Source organism: Thunnus maccoyii, chromosome 23 (assembly GCF_910596095.1).
Source record: "Thunnus maccoyii chromosome 23, fThuMac1.1, whole genome shotgun sequence".
Taxonomy (NCBI): Eukaryota; Metazoa; Chordata; class Actinopteri; order Scombriformes; family Scombridae; genus Thunnus; species Thunnus maccoyii.
This window is the reverse complement of record NC_056555.1, coordinates 19,315,018-19,337,762: the sequence shown is the minus strand read 5'-3', so window position 1 is coordinate 19,337,762 and position 22,745 is coordinate 19,315,018. Positions and strand designations below refer to the sequence as shown.

At 41.1% G+C, this 22,745-nt stretch overlaps 2 protein-coding genes across 8 annotated transcripts in view; both read right to left on the bottom strand.

The window, feature by feature from the left end:
• Positions 1-48: 48 nt before the first annotated feature.
• On the bottom strand, positions 49-5,186 carry pmch (pro-melanin-concentrating hormone). Of its 6 annotated transcripts, XM_042402678.1 has the most exons (5): positions 4,209-4,288; positions 2,713-2,841; positions 2,403-2,617; positions 284-425; positions 49-143 (listed from the first exon to the last, which is right to left on the bottom strand). In XM_042402678.1, exons 3-5 carry the CDS (start codon positions 2,574-2,576, stop codon positions 94-96), a joined length of 366 nt encoding a protein of 121 aa, XP_042258612.1. In that variant the 5' UTR covers positions 2,577-2,617; positions 2,713-2,841; positions 4,209-4,288; the 3' UTR covers positions 49-93. The 6 variants fall into 6 exon arrangements, with proteins under 6 accessions (XP_042258612.1, XP_042258614.1, XP_042258610.1 ...); XM_042402680.1 differs by lacking the exons at positions 2,713-2,841; positions 4,209-4,288 and adding an exon at positions 4,623-5,186; XM_042402676.1 differs by lacking the exons at positions 2,713-2,841; positions 4,209-4,288 and adding an exon at positions 4,360-4,579.
• Positions 5,187-7,650: 2,464 nt separating this feature from the next.
• Positions 7,651-22,745, bottom strand: part of igf1 (insulin-like growth factor 1) — a 29,938-nt gene continuing 14,843 nt past the window's right edge. For both annotated transcript variants that reach the window (XM_042402674.1, XM_042402673.1), the window contains exons 3-5: positions 13,760-14,016; positions 13,089-13,124; positions 7,651-11,476 (exon numbers count right to left, since the gene is read on the bottom strand). In XM_042402674.1, the coding sequence (XP_042258608.1) occupies positions 11,417-11,476; positions 13,089-13,124; positions 13,760-14,016 (353 nt within the window). In that variant the 3' untranslated portion in view covers positions 7,651-11,416. The remainder of the gene's footprint in view (positions 11,477-13,088; positions 13,125-13,759; positions 14,017-22,745) is intronic.

The window sequence follows — 22,745 nt, the reverse complement described above, 5'->3', positions numbered from 1 at the left end:
TCTACAAGGAATTTGCATTTCAGTGTAACACACATGAGGAAGAAATTTTTACAGAACATTTTGGAGGAAGGCGGCAGCACGGGGAGGAAACGTTTATGCTTCCCAGCAGGGTCGGTACACTCTTCCTATCATACACCGCAGCACTAGAAAGAGATGGAGAGAATAAGGACAGTGAAATTAGACATTCGTCATGTATAATACACATGGGAAAAATCTAAATTGGAAGCTTTTATTCAACACTTTCTTGACCTTAATGCAGAAACATGGAGTTGCAGGTACTCACTGTCGAGGTCAGTGTCTCTGCGGTCTGTTTTCAAACTGTACTCGGCAGGAGTGTGGCTCAAGCTTCGTTCCGTGATCAGAGGAAGGCTCCGAGTAAAGGCTGGGTTCAGTCCACGAGCACTGTGTCCCTTCAGCCTCATGTCCTGAAACACAGCATTGATCGGTGATTACATGTGACAGAATAAGACCACACATAAAGGCATACTACAGGATCTGAACTCTGGTTGCAAGCTGCTTTTTTTTTTTTTTAAAGATGATCTTTTCTCTTGCAGCACAGGTGTTGGATCACCATGTTTAACAGCTGATCCAAGCCACATGAACCCCAAATGGAAGAAATGTGTTTCCCAGTTTTTTACTATATCACAGTGGCCCGTTTTCTTCCAGAGCCCGGGTTCACCCAGATGGCTTTGTTCTCAACATCATGGCTGCCTGTTCCCCATTACCGCAGAGATAACCACCATGTTCATGACACACAGGAGGCACAGCCGCCAGATAAACTCTTTACACATCTCAGCCAAACGTTTGAGGGAGAACAGATATATCATCATTCTTCCCACTGTAACTCCAATAAATCTTTATAGGCTTGTGATCATTTGACCTTTTCAGCTAACACTATTTCCCGGTTTTCCAACGCTGCTGTAAAATATTTTCATAGATGTGTATGAAATATTGACTTAACAGTAGACACGAGGACGGTGGCCAATTGAAAAGGGTCAAATGTTCAGTCACAGGATGGAGATAATGTGCTCCTTTGTTGTTTTGAACTATGGTTAGATGAGGTTGTTTATAGAAAGAAATCTCATACAATGAATAGTTATGACGCATGACTCTCTTTGGCAGAATAGTACAAGCTGAATGACTTGCATAAGGAGAATAGCCAGACATTTATTTGGGTTGAATAAACAATCGAATAATAACCGAAATAGCTGGTAAAATTGGATTCAATTAATTTGTACAAATCTAACAACTTTAAAGGAATAGTTCAACATTTTGGGAACTATATTTATTCGCTCTCTGGCGGAGAAGTAGATGAGAAGATCGACACTCTCATGTCTGTCTGTTAAATGCGTAGCTTAAGCCAGCAGCCAATTAGCTTAGCTTAGCATAAACACCAGAAAAGAGCAAATCATCGCTTTTACACTTTGGTTTTTTGTACGGATCAAACAAAGAGATTATAACATTTTAATGTCTTTTGTTGCCTGTTAACGTTTTGTTCCCAGACTTTGTGCTAAAGTAAGCCAAGCAGCTGTTGGCAGCGGCTTCATATTTAACTTACTTGGTTTCAATATAAAAGTAAGTATTGATCTTCTCATCTAACTCTCTGCCAGAAAACAAATAAGCGTATTTCCCACAATGTCAAATTATTGCTTTAAAAGATTGGTTCATGAAAATGACAACATATTTTCTTAGTTAACTATTGTGGCATCTCGCCATGCAGATAGTTTTGGCTTTGTTTTTCCAAGTTTTGAGATATCCATCTCTGAAATGTTTTACTTCTTTACCTATTATGTGAGCACTTTAATGCTTCCTGGCACGACTGAAGATTTCTCATTGACCCGTTTTTGCAATATAAATAATTATGTCCAGAGATACTTGTTTTGTTGTTGAAAGCTCCTTCTTTTAATGATTGTTATCGTGTAGAATAGGCAACTCAACTTGGCTACATAGTTGCCATTATGTTTTATAGATCATCAGTGCCAGTTTGGATGCCAGAATGGGCATCTGCCCGAAACAAACGTACATAAGTAAGGAACTTAATTTGAGTGCTGTCCTGGTTGTGATTTTGATTTTTGCTTATAATGATTCAACACCCTTTTACATATGCATGCTGATTTATAATTAGGCTCAAAGGCTCTTTTTCACAGATGGATTTCTCAAAATCTAGGCAAATAATACCAAAACTTTCTGCATGGCTAGATACCACCAGAGATAAGTCACTTTCTAATAATTAGCTCTTTATAAAAGGGTTATAAGTTGTAACTAATTGCTATATTCTTGGTAAATAAATTAAGAAACACTTCTGGTTTGTCAGGTTTGGCTTTGGATGCATGGCTAAAACATTCTCCTTCTAAGTGATATATAACCAACTCCTTAAACAGTGTTTGAAAAGTCACACTTACTGAGACAATGATGATTTTTGGGTTTCCATCGTCATCCCTGATGTTGCTGTCCAGCACGAGGCTTCGTCTGTACATGGGGGGAACCACAGCCTGCTCAGTCATGGGCCCGTCACCCAGTAATGAACCCAGGCCGTCTTGCTCTGTTTCGCCATCTTCTATTTTGCTTGCAGGCATGGCTACAGTAACCAAGTGGCTGCTCAGTTCAGAGAACAGCACTAGAGTAAACAGGACAGAGTAGATGGAGATCATGGTATCTACAGTATTAAGTTCTACACTACACAACTTTGACATAAAACTGGACCGTCCTCACCTAACGACTGTTGTGACTGAGCTCTCAGCCGTCTTATATATTCAGGGAGAGGGCATTTTGCTTGCAACTTCAAATTGTTAGATGTAAAAACCAATCACGTCTCCTACAGTGATGCATCTATCCTCAAGGCTGAAGGTCACAGGAAGTTTAAGGGTCACAGCAAAAGCGTCAGTGAGCTACATGATTTCATTAATAGGTGTTCCCTTGTAAAGAAAAAGGTGAATGACTCTATTTTGTCTGTTTAGAGATGGGATGAATTCAAATGGATAAAGAGGGGAAACAGGGTGGGCTGTAATTCCTTCCAATAGGGTCAAAAAAGCTCACAGGAGGTCAAAGGGCAGGGATTAATTATGTATCTCTTCCCTCAATATCCACATGCTAAATTGAACCCAGCAGGTGACGGGACAGGCCGAGTGCGCTGTGTGACAGATGCCTATTGAATTCTCATAGTGAGTCATTTTCTGTGAATGGCATCAGTGTGCTTCACGTGGCACAGGTCACGTAATAAAACATCCAAAGTCTAGCCACTGATGACACTAATGACGACACAGAAAATAACGATGAGCGATTTTAAAGGAATAGTTTAGATTCATGTTTGTCTGGAAAATGTAAGCCCATCAGCCCATGGATAAGACTGGAAACCAGACCGAAAATGGCGCCCGTTCAGTCCAATAAGAATTGCTTGGGTGGCGCATACGCCAAAAAAAGTTTCTAGCTTCTAGGTTTGCTTCCGCATCGTGCAGCCCACTGAATATGTGCAATGGTGTTTCCCTCGCTGGCCCCATCTGTGAGTTCCCGCTCAACCCATAGACTTTACATTGTGATGACGTCTCAGATTTTTAAATGGCTTTTCTCAGCTTGAGGAAAGTTCTTCAAGTATAAAACCCCCTGCAATACCGCGAGTGGCCACTGGGAAAAATTTGCTGCAAGTCTCAGTGGTGACGCCCTATCCAGGTCTTATAATACATCCACGCAGCAGCCAGTTAGCTTAGCATAGCATAAAGACTAGAAACAAGGGAAAACTTGTCAGCTAGCCTACCCAAAGTTAACAAAAAACACCTAGCAGTACCTCTAAATTAACATGTTATATCTTATTTGTAATTTACTGGAGTCTTGTCATCACCATGAGGGTCCAGACAACCACCTGAGACCCCTGGATATTACCGTGCTAAGCCAAGAAAAAGTGCAGCACATAATCCCCTGTAAGTGTTGTTTTTACACTCTGGTTTTTGTTTATAATATACAAATAAGATATAATGTTAATCAGTAAAAAATCAAAAGAGTAAAAGAGCCAGGCTAGCTGTTTCCCTCTGCTTTTGGTGTTTATGCTATGCTAAGCTAACCGCCTGCTGGCTGTAGCTTCATATTTACTGTATAGACATGACAGTGGTATCAATCTTCTTATCTAACTCTTGGCAAGAAAGCGAATAATAAGTATTACCCAAAATGTCAAAATATTAATTAATTAATCATTATTAGCAATTATTTAGTCTTACAAATATCAGAAGACGGTTGTCCAGGAAGTAAGTAATGAAATATGTTGTGTTAATCAGTGAGCTTTAGAGGTACTGGTAGGTGGATTTTGGTAGAATGAGACAGGCTAGCTGTCTCCCCCTGCTTCCAGTCTTTATGCTAAGGTAAGCTTACCGCATGCTGGCTCTAGCTTCATATTTAGCAGATACAGTAGTGATATTAGAGTGAATAGGAGTATTTTCCAAAATGTTGAACTTTTCCTTTAAAGAATAATATAATATGCCACAGCTCTATGATCAAGGCCTTGGGATGTTTGATCGACAAGCACCCACAACCAAGATGGCAATCATCGGCTGATGATAAAAGGCAAGCACAACCAAAGGGCTTTCATATTGACATAGCTCCTTGTAGGCTCCTTCTCAGCTCCGAAGGCTTACCTTATTAACATCACAGGAGCCGTAGCGCAGGGGATGGAGAAACGGTACATGAATAATATCTATTGAACCCAGCTGAAGTGATTTTACTTGGAGCGGTCAGCCTTTATTTTGTAAGTATTATTGTTGGAGGGTGAGGACTTCTACTGAAGGACTGAACTTGTCCACAGGGGCACGGCCGTTCCAGCAGAAGCACAACTGAACTTGTGAGCTTCGTGCTCTGTTGTTGTAACCTTTCTCGCTCTTTCTGATAATCTGTCTCTCCCTTTTCCCAAACTTCTCCTTTATCTCTGCAACAGCCAGTGTATGTAGAAAAGAGATTCTGAAAAGTTGCATTATTTTTCACTTATTGCACTAATATGGACAGTACATGCTCTGCAAATATGCGGTCCCACCACAACCAAAGCTTCTGGGCTCTATCAGCTTCCTTGGCACTTACTGAGAGGATCCAACGAACTCTGAGCTGTGGTGAAGGTCTTTATCTGGTAACTCTGACATTCATTTTTCCCTAGTCTAAATTTCTAAGAAATCATTACCATAATTCTCTAACAAAGAACATTAGCAAAAAAGCCAAGAGTCAAATAATCTTATGAGGACCAGATGTGATTCGGTGGTATCCATGAACATTATGTACTAAATCTTTATGTTTACTCAATGAAGTTTCCACAACACAGCTTGTCAAATTTTCAGCTGATGCCAGTAAAGTTTATTGAACTACTGACTGAGCTGTCACTGATTTACAGTTGGTCTTGTTTGTAAGCAGTCGTAATTGCCTCCAGGTCCTTTTCGGTCTCTGTGCATGTTTTAAATTTTGAACTTGAGGAAGCTGCAGAGTAGTTTTTTCATCAGCTCTGTAAGCTGCTTGCATCACCTGTCAGTTGCCGGTGCTGTATTTCAGTCACACCGCCTACATCTTTCTGCGTAAAGAGTCCTCAGAAGTCAGGGCCCTATGACATCAGTAGCAGCATTGTTTTATAATCCTCGCGGGGCCAACACAATATTTCCTCGTCCTGTATTAACACGCTGCCTTTCATCACCAACACTCTTCTTCTAATAAAAAATAAAAAGACAGAAATAACAAACACAGAGTGTGTCGCAGCAGAGAGGATGCTCCAGTTCCAGGGAAATGTGATGCACTGATGCTCCATGCATGAGTGTGTGTATCCCCGTATGTGTGCAGCAGGGACTCGAGTTGTGCCAGAGGCCGGCGTGCTGCATTCAGCAGAGATGCGGGTGCAAAAGGGGGGACCGCATTTGGGCAGGATTCTTTGGTTGCCCAGAGAACAGACCATGGTTTCCTGGAACAATGCAGCTGATGAGAGTCTCTCCAAGGAAAATAAGGCTCTGACATCATGGGTTCTTAAAGCACACAGCTGAGCCAACACTCTCTCCTGCTATAATCAAGCCTCAGTGAATTTCCACTGTCGACTGAAATTGAGAAAGAGGGAGAATCTCCTCCAATGGTTTAGACACTTTTTTTTCACATTCTTTAATCTAACTGCTAATATTCCCATTGTAGCATGAGGCTCAACAGTGCACTTGCTGGACCCTTGTGCCTCTATTTCCTTTTACATCTGGCCTTGGCTCAGGATAACAATAAAATGTGACACCAGACTACTTGTAAATTTGTCATGATCAACTCATCGTTGGCCAGGAATGGATCTTTCGCCGTATTATATGAAAATATTCGGGATTAGAGACAAAGGTTAAACACAGCAAAGTGAAATCCTGTGTGTCCTATTGGGGGAAAAAAATGAATGGTTGAAGACTGATGAAGCCTTACAACCACTTTTCCTGTAAAACAAGCAGTAGAATAAGTAGTAAAATTGGTGAGAGTAGTAAAACAGACCACAAGGTCATTCAAAAGACAATTGTGTGCTTAAGATGAGGAGTTGAAGAGTGTGGAGAGATTGTATTTCAGGGCTTAGTCCAAAATGTGTGTCCTTAGATGCACTGAATCCTGAGTACACGCAGATCAATGGGAACAGATTGAGTTCTTTCCAGAACCATCCTGGTTCTTGAGGTTATTCAAACATCTTTGTGTTCCACTCTCTTACTCACCATGAAATCCAAAATTAGCACGTTAGAGGATAAACAGAGCGTTTTTAAGATATCCTGAGCTTTGCATTTTGTAGTAATTACAACAGGATGATACTGTATATCCGTATCTTGGCTTATTTGTTATGGCTTGGTTACCTGCCACTGCCCAAGCCTCTCTGCACACAATTTCTCTCTGATTTATTTGAACTCTAAATCTTGCAAGCTTGCAGACTGCAATTGGACCATTAGGGTGAGATAATTGATTCTGTATTAGTCATTGAGAGGGATGAAATAACATCCAGGATGGCCGGGATGATCGAGACCTTGCCAACCTCCCTGCTGCTACACATTTTGATCTCTGCCATCTGCTGAGCGCCGGCCAGAGCACCCGCCAATTCATCAGGGTTTGATTGTTGCCCTATATACATCCGTTTTAAAAAGTGCTGACAGTGAGTGAGAGCTCGGCGCTGTCACTGCGAGCATCCTCCAAAGAGCTGAACACGCAGCTCTGGCCTCAGGGAGCACCACGCCCCGCTCTGTTTGCTTTGGCAGACCCTGCCGCCTCGTAGGAAGTATCACTTTGTCATTCTGCACACTCACAGTACACTCAGTTTCATCCTGCATGGTGCACAAAGCCTCAGCTTGAGTTACGGCTTCATCTATAGCCGAAATGCCTTAAAAGATTTGCACATGCTTAAGAGAGAGAAAACCTCTACTTTGTAATTATCTGCTGTTTATGTGTCTGAATCCACAGGGTTCCTCATAAAAGCCTTATAGAGTTTACTAGTGTGATCTTGCGTAATAGGGAGAGTAATGTCTTTACAGGATGATGTTTCCCTAGAGGGTTTACAAGTGTATGTGCACACCGCATGAAAGAACTCTCCAGCCATTTCTGTGATGTTGACAAGTGGTTTATTCAGCAGGAATGGTGAACAATTTGTCAGTATTTTTTTTTCTACAGAAGGCAATCGAGCACCATAAATAACAGCGCTGTAATCAAACAGTTTATTGGACAGTGAGCTTACGCAAATTACATTTCCTTATTAAACACCTCACAGAGTCATGAATGTCTCACAAACTCCCACATTTTTTTATGTTTTATTTCACGTTAGTGACAAACAGAAATGTTTGAACGATGATTTCAGGTTGGTTGTCGTAGGTTTCTTCATTGCTGCTCCAAATTTACCAGATACACTAAGGGACTTTTGTCTGGCTCACTTAACTATCCATTACACAAGCTGTATTTCAGGTACCGGAGACAGTGTGTGAAGGGCGTATTGTAGCTGCAGTGCAGTTCAGACAGGGATGGCATGAGTCTTTAATGATCTGGTCATAGGTTTAGTTCATGACATAACAATGCTGAGTGAGGCTTTGTTCTCATCAAAAAGTCTTTGGTTTGTACTGTATATCTGAAGAACTGGAAGGACCAGAGATGTTAGCTCTTTGTTCACTTCCGCCGCCAGGTCGACTGATAAAGAGAATTTGTAAGGAACAGACACCAAAGCACAAACGCAAATTCCCATTTGGAAAATTTTGATCATTCAAGATAAAAACACACTTTTAAATTACTTGGTGAAAAGACTTAATTCAGAGAGCTGCTAACAAATGTTTTGGACGAAATAAATTAAAATCCTAGCTTATTCTTAAAGCGAGACTACGTAACTTTTTATAATTACAAATAACACAATCCTTCCTGTTACAAACGAATAGTTGAATTCATAAGCGATAAACGCACCCTTGCTCACTTCAATACACTCAATGGTTTTGTCGCTACAGCCTTATTTGGTCTGGTATCACCAGTAGTTTATGCAGGCTAATGTTAGCAAACTTAAAGCAACAGTTCATCATTTTGGGAAATATATAAGATGAGAAGATCCATACCACTGTCACCTGTCTGATAAATATAAGGTTACAGCCAGCAGCTGCTTAGCTTAGCTTAGCATAAAGACTGGAAGCAGGGGGAAACCAGTGTAAAAACTACATGTTTTGCTCTGTCTCCAGTCTTTGTGCTAAGCTAAGCTAACTGCCTGCTGGCTTCAGCTGACAGATGTGAGAGTGGTATTGATCTTCTCATCAAACTCAGCAAGAAAGCGAGGAACTGTGTTCTCCAAAATGTCAAACTTGTCTTCCTTTAAGCTAGATATTGAGTAAATTTACTAATTTTATGGCTTCTCTCTACTTGTGCTCCTGTTACACTACATTTTAGCGTGAAACAGATAAACATGATGATGTCTTTAAAGCGACCGACTCGAGAGAATCTTGGGAAATGAAGGCAAAGTCAATGTGCCACGATTGTCCTGTAATTACCACTTGTGGCCACAGTGGCTGGAAAAGTTATGCAGTCTCGCTTTAAGTGTTTTTTAATAGTCAATACCTTGGCTTCCAGTGAGGTGCATGTACACACACATCTCAGGACAGACAAAAGCACACAATGACTTTTAACAATCTCAATACAATTGGAAGAATCACAGTTCACAGTACTTTTGTCAAGTTATTTGGCATAAGGGATCTATATTGAGAAAATAATTTAAAAACAGTAGAAAAAATAGCATTTTGCCTTCTTGGGACCACAACATGGTATTTTCTTTTTCTTTTTTTTTTCTCCATGCATTCACAATTTCACACAGATACATTTACTCGCTTACACTACTACCTTATTGAAACAGCTTACAAATAAAAACACTATTAAAATGGTGGCCACAAGGCTGTGCAAAAGGGAAGACCTCCAATGTAAGCCCTGCCATCTGTCTGTCTTAGCCATCTCTTGCAAGTAACAAACTACAAAATAGCACCATTATACAGTGGATAGGATTCTTAATAGAGTTTTGTTATATGAAACCATCATGTACAATGAATGATAGTAATGCATAGGTTAACATAAATGGGAGTACTGTTTGATTATACACAGGCAGAGGAGGCAGAGCCAGAGATGAGATGTCTTGGGCGGTTTGTGTGATAAAATGACAGTAAATCCGCATGGAGGCTTGAATAAACAGTCAGTCCTCATGCAAGGACTTCTCAGAACTGGCTTTTCATGGAGCTTGTGTGTGTGTGTGTGTGTGTGTGTATGTGTGTGTGTGTTTTGTGTGTCTGTGCTTGACCCTTGCTCAGTTACACAACTCTCATTTACACTGTGGGTGCTTTGTATGTGTGTCTGCGTGTCTGTGTCTGTGTTTGTGTACTGTTAAAATGTGTGCCTAACTCACATCTCGGGAGTACTTGTCACTTTGGTTTGCAATATTTACCAAATCGTCTAATCTACGTGTTTATCCGGTGGACTTTTCCACGGATGCTGTGGAGCCAAGATGTCAGGTCTATGTGATAACTGAAGTTGCCAAATTCTCGGACTCCCCATTAACTAACAACATATTGCAGGCCAAGATCGATCAATCATTAAACTTCCCCATGTGGCTATTGTTAGAGCCCCTCTGTCTTTTGCTTTAGTGCTTTAGTAATTAATGACATTTTAACTCAGAATAACCGCAATAAAAAAAAAGATCTTACTATGGTTGATTGTTTTTTTTAGAGCGCCCATTGACTTGCTGTGACTAAACTTTTATGACTTGCGCTTAACCTTGAACACAGGCCTCCACTCAGACTCAAATGTTGATCACCAGTGGCTGGATTGTTGACAAAAATCAAATTTGGCCACAGTGGTGACATGTGAAAAGGATGCAGACAACAAACCTTTTGCCTCATTGTTGCTATTTGACTTATTCCACTGACTTATGCCAAATGCACTTTGAATCCACCGAATGACCCATTTCTGACAACCAAACAAGCACCACTAACTGGCCAAAAAACTTTCACTCAGTTTTACTTCAGGTTAATTTATTCTTCAGTCTTATTTTTCTAGTACTGTATTTTCCATCTTCCTGCAAATCTCCTCTAATGGTGCTTGATCTGTTGTTATAGATGTGTTTGGATTGTAGACTTCGGACCTCAGGTTCTCAACACTTCCTGAGGCTTAGGAGGGATTTTGGCAAACCTTCTAGGGACTCCAATTAGACAGAAGAGCCCTGACTTGGTTTGAGATACTGAGAAGTAGGATTTGACGTGGGCTCAAGGTAAAATAACTACAACAACTGTGTTAATGTCTGATGATGAACCACCTGGTCTTTGTCTTTAAATCAAACCTTGTTTTTACTTTTTTAAACGTATCCTCAGTAATGCATGGTGCATAAAAACAACTGTAGTTTTTGCAAAAACAAACTCTGAAGGTAAAATAATCAGATTTTAACTGGGATTGTAACTGTTATATGTGACCGGTGACAAAGTATCCTGTCTTACCAAAGGAGTAAATGAATCCACTCTCTCAGAGTAAAAGGATTTACCTCCGTAAAGTTCAGGAGACAGGATGGACCACTGATTCTCATACACAGCCTGCAGCTTTCGGTATGGCTGAAGCCCAGATCCGTTCCCACCTCTCCTGGAGCCAGGGGATGCTGCAGCTCACACATGGAGGTATAATAAGCTCTTGTTCGTGTCTCAGCAGCTAAACTAGTCTGTTACATTGCATTAACAAAGAATTCCTCCCGATATGGAATGGTGCAGTGTATAAAATAATCACAAGATCCCCCATCAAACCCTTAAACACCACTTAGCTCTCAGGTTTCAATCATTTTGAAGAGCTTTTCGGACCATTGTTAGCATCCTCTTTGTTTTGTTTTACAGTGAACCATTCCACAGGGGTACCAGGTAAGGCCACTCCCTTCTCTCTTCCCATGTCGGTGGGTATTTGTCCATTCGCTCCTTCCCTACATTCTGTAATTTCTGCCCCCCGCGCTGCCTCGACTTGAGTTTTTCTGATGCACTTCCTGTAACGAAAGAGAAACACATTTAGACATATGTTAGAGATAGATACAGGATAAAAAAGAGCAAGTTTTGGGATAGATTCACCCCAAAAACACAGCTGTTCTTTGGATGGTGAAATAAATAAAAACATACAAGCTAATATATGTTTTTGCTGCGACAACGTCCTCCACTTTAGTGTCCAATGGTCATAAACTTTTGGTTCTGACTGACGATGTTGGTACTGTATTTCATTGGTGCAATATATGTGCACTAAAAATAGTTTGTTATATCACGTCAATTCCAACTTGCCGGTCCCCGGCTGGGGATTGACGTTGATTAGTCCCATCTGTGACTCGAGCACTCCCTACGCTAATCTGTGTCATGATTTGAATCACTGAATAATGTAAGGAGTGCTGTGGCTACAACACTACATGTTGCTGTGAGTTTTGACAGTCTGGTCATTTGCAGTCACCATATCTGGACCCGTAAAAGCCAATCCTTTGTATAATGTGGGAACATTGAGTGTGCAGGAGCTGCCAATGACTCAGCGGGTGTTGAAATAACATGAACAAAAAGTAACATCTAGTAGGAATCAGCAAGCTATGCCAACTAGCTTCCACTTTCCAAGTAAAATACAAACTTAACAGCACGATGGGTTTCTTCCAAATATTCAATGTTATAACGGGACAGATTTTAAATAGCTAACAGTACCTGACAAACGTTGTGTGTGCTTTTTGAAAAAGGGGAATAAACCTCTTGTATCAACGTTCGAAGGGCTACAACGAGCTCCAGTCGGTAGCGCACCAGAGAAGTTAATGCATGTTTCCTAGCAACTCCTAATCTCAAATGTCAGTCAACTTTTACCAAGCAAACCGCCCACCTACAGGCATGAAGCATCGATGCTATTTCCACAAAATATGTGCAAAAATGCTTTTAAAATTATGCACAATAGTTGCTGTATCATTATATTTATATTTCCTGAGACAAAAAGTGAGGAGAATACAAATTTCTATTCGAACATTGAAGAGAAAAACTTTAGAAAGTGTCATTCTGAGCAGGAATAGCAGCATTTACAGTGTGCCACAGTGCACAAATGAACAGATGAGTGATGTGCAAGACACTGACACGATAATACACTAAACGTGATATGCGTGCCTGATCAAATCTGGATCTTGCATGCGTCACCCTGTTATGGTGAGATGCCAGAATTTCAGCACATAATGTACAGTAGCAGAGTGGAGATTCTGCCTGGGGAGTGGGAGTGCCACTGGGTCTACCACAAAAACCACTTAGTTCCTTCTCTTGCTAATGGTTTTCTTTTTTGAGAGAAGGATAAAAAGCACATGGTTCAATCTTAAAAGGATCACACTCTCCCGCAGGTTGGCAACTCGAGGATGAAACAGACTCTGCATTTAGACATCAGGCTTTCTTTTGTTGGCCAAGAGATGAGGATTTCAGAACTGATGACTAAGAATGTTTCAACGAATCTCTCTCGTTTCAACATGAAGTTTGTTCTGCTTTTGAAACTTTAAAGAACACCAAAGTGGAGACAGTGTGGTTGGTAGAAGTTTAAATTACATAATAATAATACAATAAAAACACAATGAGATGAGAAGTGTTCATTTGCAGGCATACCTTGAAGGCTGAATGACTATGTCCAGATGAAGGTCTCTGTGGGAGGAAAATTAAGCCACTTAAGTTGGATGGATTAATTTCTCTTGATATACAGTAAACTGCATGCTATTGAACATATAGACTCCTTAAACAAATAGTTTGACATTTTGGGAATATGCTCATTCACTAATTAATGCATTATATCTTGTTTGTTTAATCTGTACAAAAACCAAAGTGTAAAAACGACCAGATGTGGGCTTATGCAGGGTTATGTGGGAGACTACTATTTTTTGGTTGGGCACAGTGACTTCCTGGAGTTGCTTCTGGTTGCCTGGCAACCTCTTGGTGATGACAGGTAAACAGGTAAACAAACAAGATAATTAGTGAGCTGTAGAGGTACTGACAGGTGGATTTTGCCACTTTGGACACAGCCAGGTTAGTTGTTTCCAGTCTACCTGACTGCTGTAGCGTCATATTGAACAGACACATATCATAGAGGTACTTAACTTCTCATCTAGAAAGGAAAGCAAATAAACATATTTCCCAAAATGTCTAACTATTTCTTTAACATACTCAAGTTATTACATGTGCATGCTCTGACATATGCGACCAAAACATCAATCCCATCCTCTTATTTTGTCAACATTTCCTGATTTTTCAGACAGAGTGTATCTGTTTGGTGTTGTGCTCACCTTCTTGTTTTTTGTCTTGTCTGGCTGCTGTGCCGTCCTACGCTCTGTGCCCTTGTCCGCTTTTTGTCCCGCTGTACTAACCTTAGGTGCTCTCGGCATGTCTGTGTGCCGCTGTGCACGCACAGAGCGAGCTGCCTTGCTAGTCTTGGCAGGTGCACAGTACATCTCCAGGCGCCGCAGCTCACAGCTTTGGAAGCAGCACTCGTCCACAATGCCACGTGACCGCCGTGCGTTAGGGCCATAGCCTGTTGGTTTACCTGTTGGAGAAGAACAGCAGGAGGAGTTAATCAAACAAACAGCATTAAAGAACTGGCCAGATTCTACAAATTGACCGTTGGCTAAACCCTCTTCCCCGAACAGGGATTATTGAGTTATAGTTTAGCAACCATGACTAAGGTGAGGCAGGCCTTCCTCCACATATTAAAGCATTGAGCATGAGGCTGTAGTAACAGCAATACAGCGTACACAAAGAGTTTAGATGTTGGCTTCTTTTATACCCTCTTCAGAAACCAGAAATACAAGAGCAAAAGTGGGAATCAAGGAATTTGATTTGTCTGATTTATGCAAGCAGCAAATGTTCAGCTAAATAGCTCTTTACAGTAGTAACTCAGCGCTACTTTGAAGGCCACAGGCATTTCATACTACATTAGTTTGTGGGGTTACAGGTCAAAAGAAACCCTGTTCATGACTAGCACCAACACTGTGTAGTATTTCCCCACTATGTGGCTGGCGGTCCTGGATGCTACTATGAGAATTTAGGCTAGCAGCTCTTGTGCTGTTGATTACTTTTAGACTCCAGTGACAGCCAAACTTGTTATCCAAGATAGAATTACATTTTCCCAATACATTAGTTAGTCTTCATCCTAATCTCTAACATTAAAAGTGAAATATAATGTTTGCAAATACAAACAATAAAGCCTAAATCTAACCTCTGCTTAAACTAAGCAGCTGAACAGGGTTATGTTTGAATTAAATATTATCTTACATTACAACTACTACTTTAGCCTCAGTCCTTCTGCACAATATCACATATGTAGCTCTCAAGTGCATATTTAAGACCCCTTTACAGGGTTCTTGTTTTAAAGAAATCAGCCGCAGAGGGCGTTTTCAACCTGAAGCTAACATTAGCTTGTTAGTTAAAGCTGATAAAATCTGCAAGCAGCAATTCCCATTTCAGAAATTACAAACCTACTGATTGAAGGACCCTTTCTTTTGAGAATAACTAGAATTTCGAGTATCAAATATTTGCAGCAGTTAAACTACATAAGTATGTTGTGCAAAAAAGGAAAGTTTGACAGGCATAGCAACAGTAACTTAGAGCGGTGGGACATCTCAACTTCTATCAACAAGATTTTTTTTCTCTCCGAGGCTTTACCATTTCGGGAATTAATCAAAAAAACTGTGGTTAATGGCCCAGACACTACACCTAATAACGTAATGATAATGGCAAGATCATGGGTCTGATTCCTCTGATAAATGAACAGCCCTAATTACATGGATTTCTTCCGTTCAAAATTTACAGCGTATCACATTGCACACTGTCGACCCTTTATGGCAGTTGTTTCTCCCATAAAGAAAAAAAAGGGGTGTCGCAGTCACCCAAACGTTGAGAATATCACACTCAGCCATTTTGGCCCAGGTATCTTTTACACAGAGGCCCATCCAGCGAGGCTAAACCACAAGCCCCCTGGGCCCGATCAACCTGCAGAAAAAGCCAAGGAGGCTTTAAGGCTGCACCCCCATTGGCTATACCCCACTGTTCATTCACATTTTCATTTGGCAGAAGCCTGAGCACCAGTCAGACAACACGGATGCTGAAGATGGAGGCACGATGCACGTTCCATGCCTATGAAACGTAAACAGAGGAAGTGAAAATGCTCATGTATTCGTCTCAGTTAAATGGATAAAAGTCTATCTGAAGGTGTGATATACATCTTTTTGACTCAGTGACCACATCAAGTTACCATGACGTCAATACTCACTTCCTTTTTCAACTCCCTTACCCCCCAAAACCCACCCTCTTTTGGTGGCCTTTAGAAAATCTCTGACTCTCCATTTACAATTCCCTGCTCACCTTGAGTAATATAGCCCTGATGGGCTTTTCCCTGTTACCAAATGAAATAATAATAATTTAATATGGCATTTACAAGGAGGAAATGCCTTTCCCTCTCAGAGTTAATAGCTCTTGGCTCAGAGGCCTGCCAGTGCTGACAAAGTACATTAACTTCGGCTCTGTGTCTACCTTGTCCTGACAATGTTGTTTTGGACAGAGAGCAGCTTTCATTCAGAAACAGAAGCATCTTTCTCCTTAGACCCCCAGACCACAAAGCAGGGTGGACGCTAATGGAGGTGTGAATGAGTGGGAGGAAAAGGGGGGACGATAGGGAGGCTTTCATGTTGCACATAAGGTAGAATGATGCTAAAAATACACTGTGCACCTGCATTATTTAGGGAACAGAGGAACCGGATTTACCCAGATCTCAAACTTCCAAACTCAAGTGTTGAACGAAACATGGAGATGACAAAAAAGATCTTAGTTTAGCTTTTGAAATATGTATCTTTATTCATCCCAAATGCTAATTTATTTACCTCTTATAACCGGGTATTCCACTGTGTTTTTGTAATGCATTCTTTTCATCTGAACAAACAAAATCAGCAATTTCTCCCCTGTGGTGTCTAGCAGTGGGACCAGTACTGGCTGTTATATTAACACCTGATGTCAAGAAATTTAGAAAGAGAGAAATATGACATTGAGTCCTGGCTAGCGATTATATAATGGCTGCTGAAAGCCAAATATGGGGCCGTGTCTCGTTGTCTGGACTGTTTTCCAATCCCTCCCAATAAAGCCTTACAAATTAACATCCGTTATTATTCTGAAAATAGCTTGCAACCCTGCTGCACAAACAGCTGGAAGGGAGAGAAAAATCAGCTGGCACCGGTTGTAACATGTAGGATAATCAGCTCGGGCAGGTTGGGGAAAAACATGCATGTAATAATCACGTCTAAAAGCCTTGGAAGGTTTTAAATGCTTCAATTCCATGGATAACTGCTGTAATCCCTCATAAACAAAGAGATGTTTTCTGTGACTGTTGTTAAACCAGGGCTGCCAACTCTCACGCAGTGAGCGTGAGAGTCACGCAACTGACACAGATCTCACGATATCACGCCACACATGCCTTTTCTCACGATATTTTTTCATCTTCGCTTCCTCCAATGTAAAATTTGTGAATTTTAAGCAAAGGAACAGCAGTCTTTTCAGTTCAGAGGCACAGAGGCTAACAAGGTTAAGATGGCACTTTTCACAGATGTGAACGCACCAGTTAACATCTGTTTGAACCGAAAGTGTGCAACAACAAATCATTGTGATGCACATTCAGGTGGAGCAGCCATTCACAATGATTTTGTTGGTTGAGCAACTACATAACTCACTGAGCATGAGTGGAGGAAGGCTGGAGAGACTGCGGTGTTAGCATTGTTCGCACTGTGCAGATCACTATGTCTTTGTTGCAGTTATACTAACGTTAGTCAACCATGGTTCAATATTCAGTTGTTAAGTACCAACTACTTAGTTGCAAATATTTAATTGATATTGGACATAATAAATGGAAGAAGAATCAGTTCATTGCTGGTTTGGCTATTGACAATAAGAAAAATATAGAAAATCGCCAGCCATATCCTTTAATCTTCTTGCTGGTAACCAAATCAAGGAATCCACTTTCGTCCATGAATCTTTGTGTGTGTGATATATCTTATTCCTCCATTGTTATTAAAAACACATTAATGAGACACACTGTTGCACTGGGTCACAATAGTTTGTTTAGAAATGGCTCCAAAGACTAGATGATGCCACTGCTCTGCACATGTGAGATATATCACAACCTCTTGACTTTGTATTAAAACTTTTTGAGATATTTACAATGTACAATGTAGTACAAAGTCAAGAGGTTGTGATATGTAGTGAAACACTGTAAATGTAACAGCGTTCCCGCATATGTACTGTATTTTACTGGGCAATGCAGCACCTTGCCGGATGTTGTTGTTTTTTGCGGGAGCTCTCTGCTTTGGGACCCCTGCTGTGCCAACACAGGGTCTCATTGAAATGCATGAGGGGGGCTACGTGGCTGTAGTCTGTCCAGACATTGCCTTATGCTGCAGGAGTCGTTTGAGGAGACATTTTGATATACTCTGACATGTTTTCACCGTTGGAATCCATTTTAACTGCCATGGATTCAAGCTCATCCTCCACGAATGAACAGGTTATGACATTTCAGGACCATATTTCATAAGAAGGTTTGATACTAAAAAAGAGTATTCCTTTGTAGTGAAGTATTCATATAAATGATTTACATTAGATGTCAATCAGTAAGCATCCCTCTTCACATGAAACTATGCAGAAGCACTAACTCTCTTCAACGTGTCAGATTTTAGTCTTTGCACAGTGTTTCATCTGATGCCACTGCACTACTCCATCTAACATCTTTGGTTTGGTCTTTGACAGGCACAGCACACATAGTGTTCGTTCCTCTAAGGAGCAGCACTGGGGAGAGATGGCTGGATTACCCCATTCCAGAGTGGCACAGAAAGCATCTGAGTTTTATAGCTTGGTCATGGTCAATAAAAACCAGTGGATTCTTGGAGCCGGTGCACTGCTCTTCCTGCGAAGTGTCAGGCAGTTTACGGCTGGGCAGGGACTATAAGAGCTGCTAAAGTACTGGAAACTACCTCTTTATCACTGGTACCACAAAGAGTTTATGGCATGAGTGAAGTGTTCCTTATATTACTGTGCTGTGACACTGGAATCTTATCTAAATGCATTGGCACTAGCATTAAAAGTATTCTTCACAGCATTATTGATCTCTATCAAGGACAGATTTTTTTTGTTGATAGTATAAGACATCTTTTGGAGATCGAACATATCCCAGGCCGGTTTTGAAACTATGAGATAGGAGAGGGTTTACAAATGTACAAAACACAGGTGGTTCTTTAATAAATTAGGTGAAAACACATAATAAATCATCAAGTAAGACTATGAAAAATGGGTGTTAAAATCAAGGGGTGTTAGACAGGGTTGTCCCTTGTCACCGTATCTGTTTTTTTGATAATAGAAACATTTGCAACAAAATTTTAGCGACTATACACAGTATCATTCAAAAGTTTGGACACATTTTCCAATTCCCTTGAATGTGAAAGCGTGTCCAAACGTTTGACTGGTACTGTATATACTGTATATAGTTCATCCTTTTCTTGTGTACAGCTGGAATCCAACGGTTAACAATTTCAACAAAGCCCTATCTACATGCTATAAAGTCCTATTTGGCAGGTGCATAGGATCAAAAACTTGACTGTGACTCTGTCTCTTTATTAACAAAGTCTTAGTCCAGAACTTTACCTAATAAAGGTAAAATTGAAGGTCTAAAGTTGATAAAGTAAGTACACATCATGAACAGTGTGCTGCATTTTCTTGGTTCCTTTACAACTGGTAAGTGAAATAAGAGATTATGTGTGAGGCAACCTAAAAAGAAATAACGCACCAGAAAGGTCCATGATATCAACTATAAATCTTGGTGATCTCTGCACTAATGCAACTAGATATATCCTGTTTTTTCTTTGTAGCGTTCCTAAATTATGTGATTGGATTAAACAGATAAAGAGTTTCAAAAGGTAAAGTACTTTTTAGTCCTAGAGTGCCCTCAAATCCCTCATGTCTCAACCTCACCTAATGTACAGATCTAAATCTGGAGGATGTCTGTCTGTCCTTTTCATGAGATGCCTCTTTGTTCCACTGAGCAGTTATTCACAGAGGGGTCGGAGATTTTTAGTTCAGGTCTTAATGGGAAAACGACACCTTTTCACAGTGATGGAGAGGACACAGGGGGTCTTTCTTCAGATCTCAGTGGCTTTCGCTGTGTGTCCACTGTAAAACTAGGGAGGGAGGAGGAGGGGGGTGTCCTGATCATCCTGTAATCCACATAATCCCCTGCTGCTGAGGGACAAGGCCGAGCTATGTGTGTGTGTGTGAGTGTGTGCATGTGTGCGTGCATGCATGTGACGTCCTGTTTACACATTCTACCTCTCTCCACAGCTCCAGTAGCTTTGAATAAAATTGACAGGGACAAACACTGAAGAGGAAGTCTCATCAATGGCTGCTAAAAACAATTTCCACCTTCCTCAATTCACATGCCATTAGTACAAGCCAAAACAACACCTTAAAAAAATACCACATTTCACATTTGGCTGCTCTGTTTTTATTAGAACTTCATGTACCAGCAGTTAGCTCTTGGCAAGAAATGATGGATTATTCCCTCTTGTCGTAATTCCTGAGAGTGTGTGCATCATTCATTAGCCAGAAATAAACAGTAAGATTAAAGATCTCACACTCACTCTAGAACAAATGTGAACATTTCAGCATGAACTAAAAGTGACTAAGGACAGGGAGCTACTTAGCACTTACACTTTAGCCAAAAAAACTCCCATAACATCTGATTCATGGAATGAACATCCCAGTCAAATCACCCCACGTTCCTGCCTGCTAAAGCATTGCAAAGACAACTGAGGATTTCTAGGTCAGGCTAATTGGAAAAACTGACTACAGTTGTGGATTTTTTTTCTGTTTCTGAGACCGCAGTTTGTTTCATTACCTAAAAAAAAAAGAATTTCCACCAACTAGTATTTAGCATTTCTGTCAGGGTAGGAAATCTATAGTCTCGAAATGCAAGTTTAGGCTACTTAACCGGTGTCATGCGTAAGGTGGATTGGCAAAAGCCCTCTCACCGCAGAAAGCCCACTGTCGTTGCAACACTGTCTCTGGACACATTATCAATCTTGGGGCTGCCAAGTTCAACACAGCCAGATTGGAGGGGAAGAGTTCAGGGAAGGGAGCATGCCTCCTTTAGCCAAACTATTACGCTGCCGGGTCCTATAGACGACAGAACCCAAATGGATTCTCCAGATATTTCACGCAAACAGCCACTGGTACATGTGGCAACGAACGAGAGGAGAGGGAAAAAGAATGACAGCGAGAATATGAGAGAGCGAGAGAAACCGAGGAAGACAGGGAGAAGCATATTTTCCGAGGCACAGCACCCTGCTGCTCAAACCTCATCGTCTCTTCAGAAAAAGGATGGAGTGTTCGTGAAATACACTTCTTTTTCAACACAGGAAAATGTGGTATTGATAGATGGACGCTGTGCAGTTCAGTGACTGCTCAGTGTAAGGTAATGCGGGAAAGACAAATACATTCCCTGTACCACAAAAAGGTCTGTTCCTGTTTAAGAAGTGTATCCTGCATGAGGATTCATGAGTTACATTGGCCTCCATTCAAACCTTTCTCATGACATGAATATGGACAGTTGTGCTATACTTCTATAGCCCTTGAGAAACATTTATAAAGCTGTAGTAAAACTCTGCTATCAGTAGCCAATACTTCATCATACTCTCACATCATCCAATCTCTGGACACCCTCATACCTTGTCAAAATCTTAAACATTTCATCAACTTTCAGCTACATCTGCAGCCACTTCTTGGGACAAATTTGCAAACGTTCAAACTGAGATATGAAACATTATTGTTGGGATCTAGCATTGAGTTTGAATTAGAATCAAACAACTGACCAAAAATTTTTACAGCTATCACCATCTATAAAGAGGATGCCAATGTCTTGTTGGTGTTTGATTATTGCAGTTTACAAGAGAAATTTAAGGCCTGCATTAACTAAAATGTAATCTTTGATCATGTAATCCATAATCTTCCACTGAGCCTGAATGAAGAGAACATGGTCATTTATACAGGAGAAGTGCTGCAGCAGAAGGAATCCAAAGACCAAAAAGTCTAACTGGCAGAAAACTGGCAATCGAGCTGGCTGTCATGACCACTTCACAGCATGCGGGTGTTGCCAGCAGCATCTGGATGAACAAGACTCGCAGCTTTGCAGCAGCTTGGTGGTTCTCCAACAACTCTCTGGCAAACTCCGTACAAAGGGCCCGATACAAAGAATGATGTTGACTGGTCTTGGAAGAGGTGCTTGCAGAGGTGGAAGAATGAGACAGTTGGATGGTGGGGAGCAGCAGCAAGGTGCATGGTGGCCCTACTGCCAGACAGAGTGTTGAAATTAGATGATTCTGCAGAAAACCCCAGCATGCATGACAACAACAGTATGGTTAAGATACGATCCAGGTTAAGCAAATTAAACACTGTCAAGGTTAAGGTAAAGGTTAGGGGTTAGGTTAAATACTGGTGTGTGACAGGACATAAACTCTGGTATCACCCCCTTACTTTCCACCTTGCTACATATAGGACACTACTTCCTGCATTGGTCGTGACTGTCAATACTGGGTGTAGATTGTGTGCTTCAGAATCATCCAATATGAACTTAATTATTGGGCGCACTGGGCTGTGCATGGACAAAAAGAGAGCATGCAGTCAATGGAGTTGAGAGGTCTGCTGGTCAGGACTCTGGGTGCTTCCCTGTCCATACAACTTCCACAAAGGCAAAGTGGAGCCATCATATCTAATGCACTTTAAGAGCACGATTTTGGGGTAGACCCAGAACATGCTGGGGGGATTATGATCCCATCTGGCCTGGGAATACCTTGGGATCCACCAGGAATAGCTGGAGAACATGCCTGGGGAGAAGGACATATAGGCTATCTTGCTTAGTCTGCTGCCACTGCAACCCATACCCAGATAAGTGGCAATAAATGGATGGATCTTCAGCTCTTTTGCTAGCACAGTTACTAGGTGTTGTAGGCCGTAGAAGACACCATAACCACAGGTATCGTCCACAGCGGAAATTTCTACAAGCACGACAGAGATTTGATTTGGTTGAGGCTGAAAAAAGCCTCACTCCATGCAAAAATAGTCACTTGAGCTTTTCACAAGTATTAAAGACTAGTTTGTGACATACAGGAAGGCGGTTAAAATTCTCAGAAACCTGTGCAGCGACCTTTTGTTGCTGGAACATAATGTTGTCTGAAACAACAAGGCAGG

Bases quoted from the DNA above. Each gene is read 5' to 3' on its own strand.
- pmch (XM_042402675.1), bottom strand. From the start codon at position 2,693: ATGTCAAAGTTGTGTAGTGTAGAACTTAATACTGTAGATACCATGATC. The intron at 426-2,402 runs GTAAGTGTGACT...GCTGTGTTTCAG, and splicing joins CAAAAATCATCATTGTCTCA to GACATGAGGCTGAAGGGACA. The intron at 144-283 runs GTGAGTACCTGC...ATCTCTTTCTAG, and splicing joins CAGAGACACTGACCTCGACA to TGCTGCGGTGTATGATAGGA.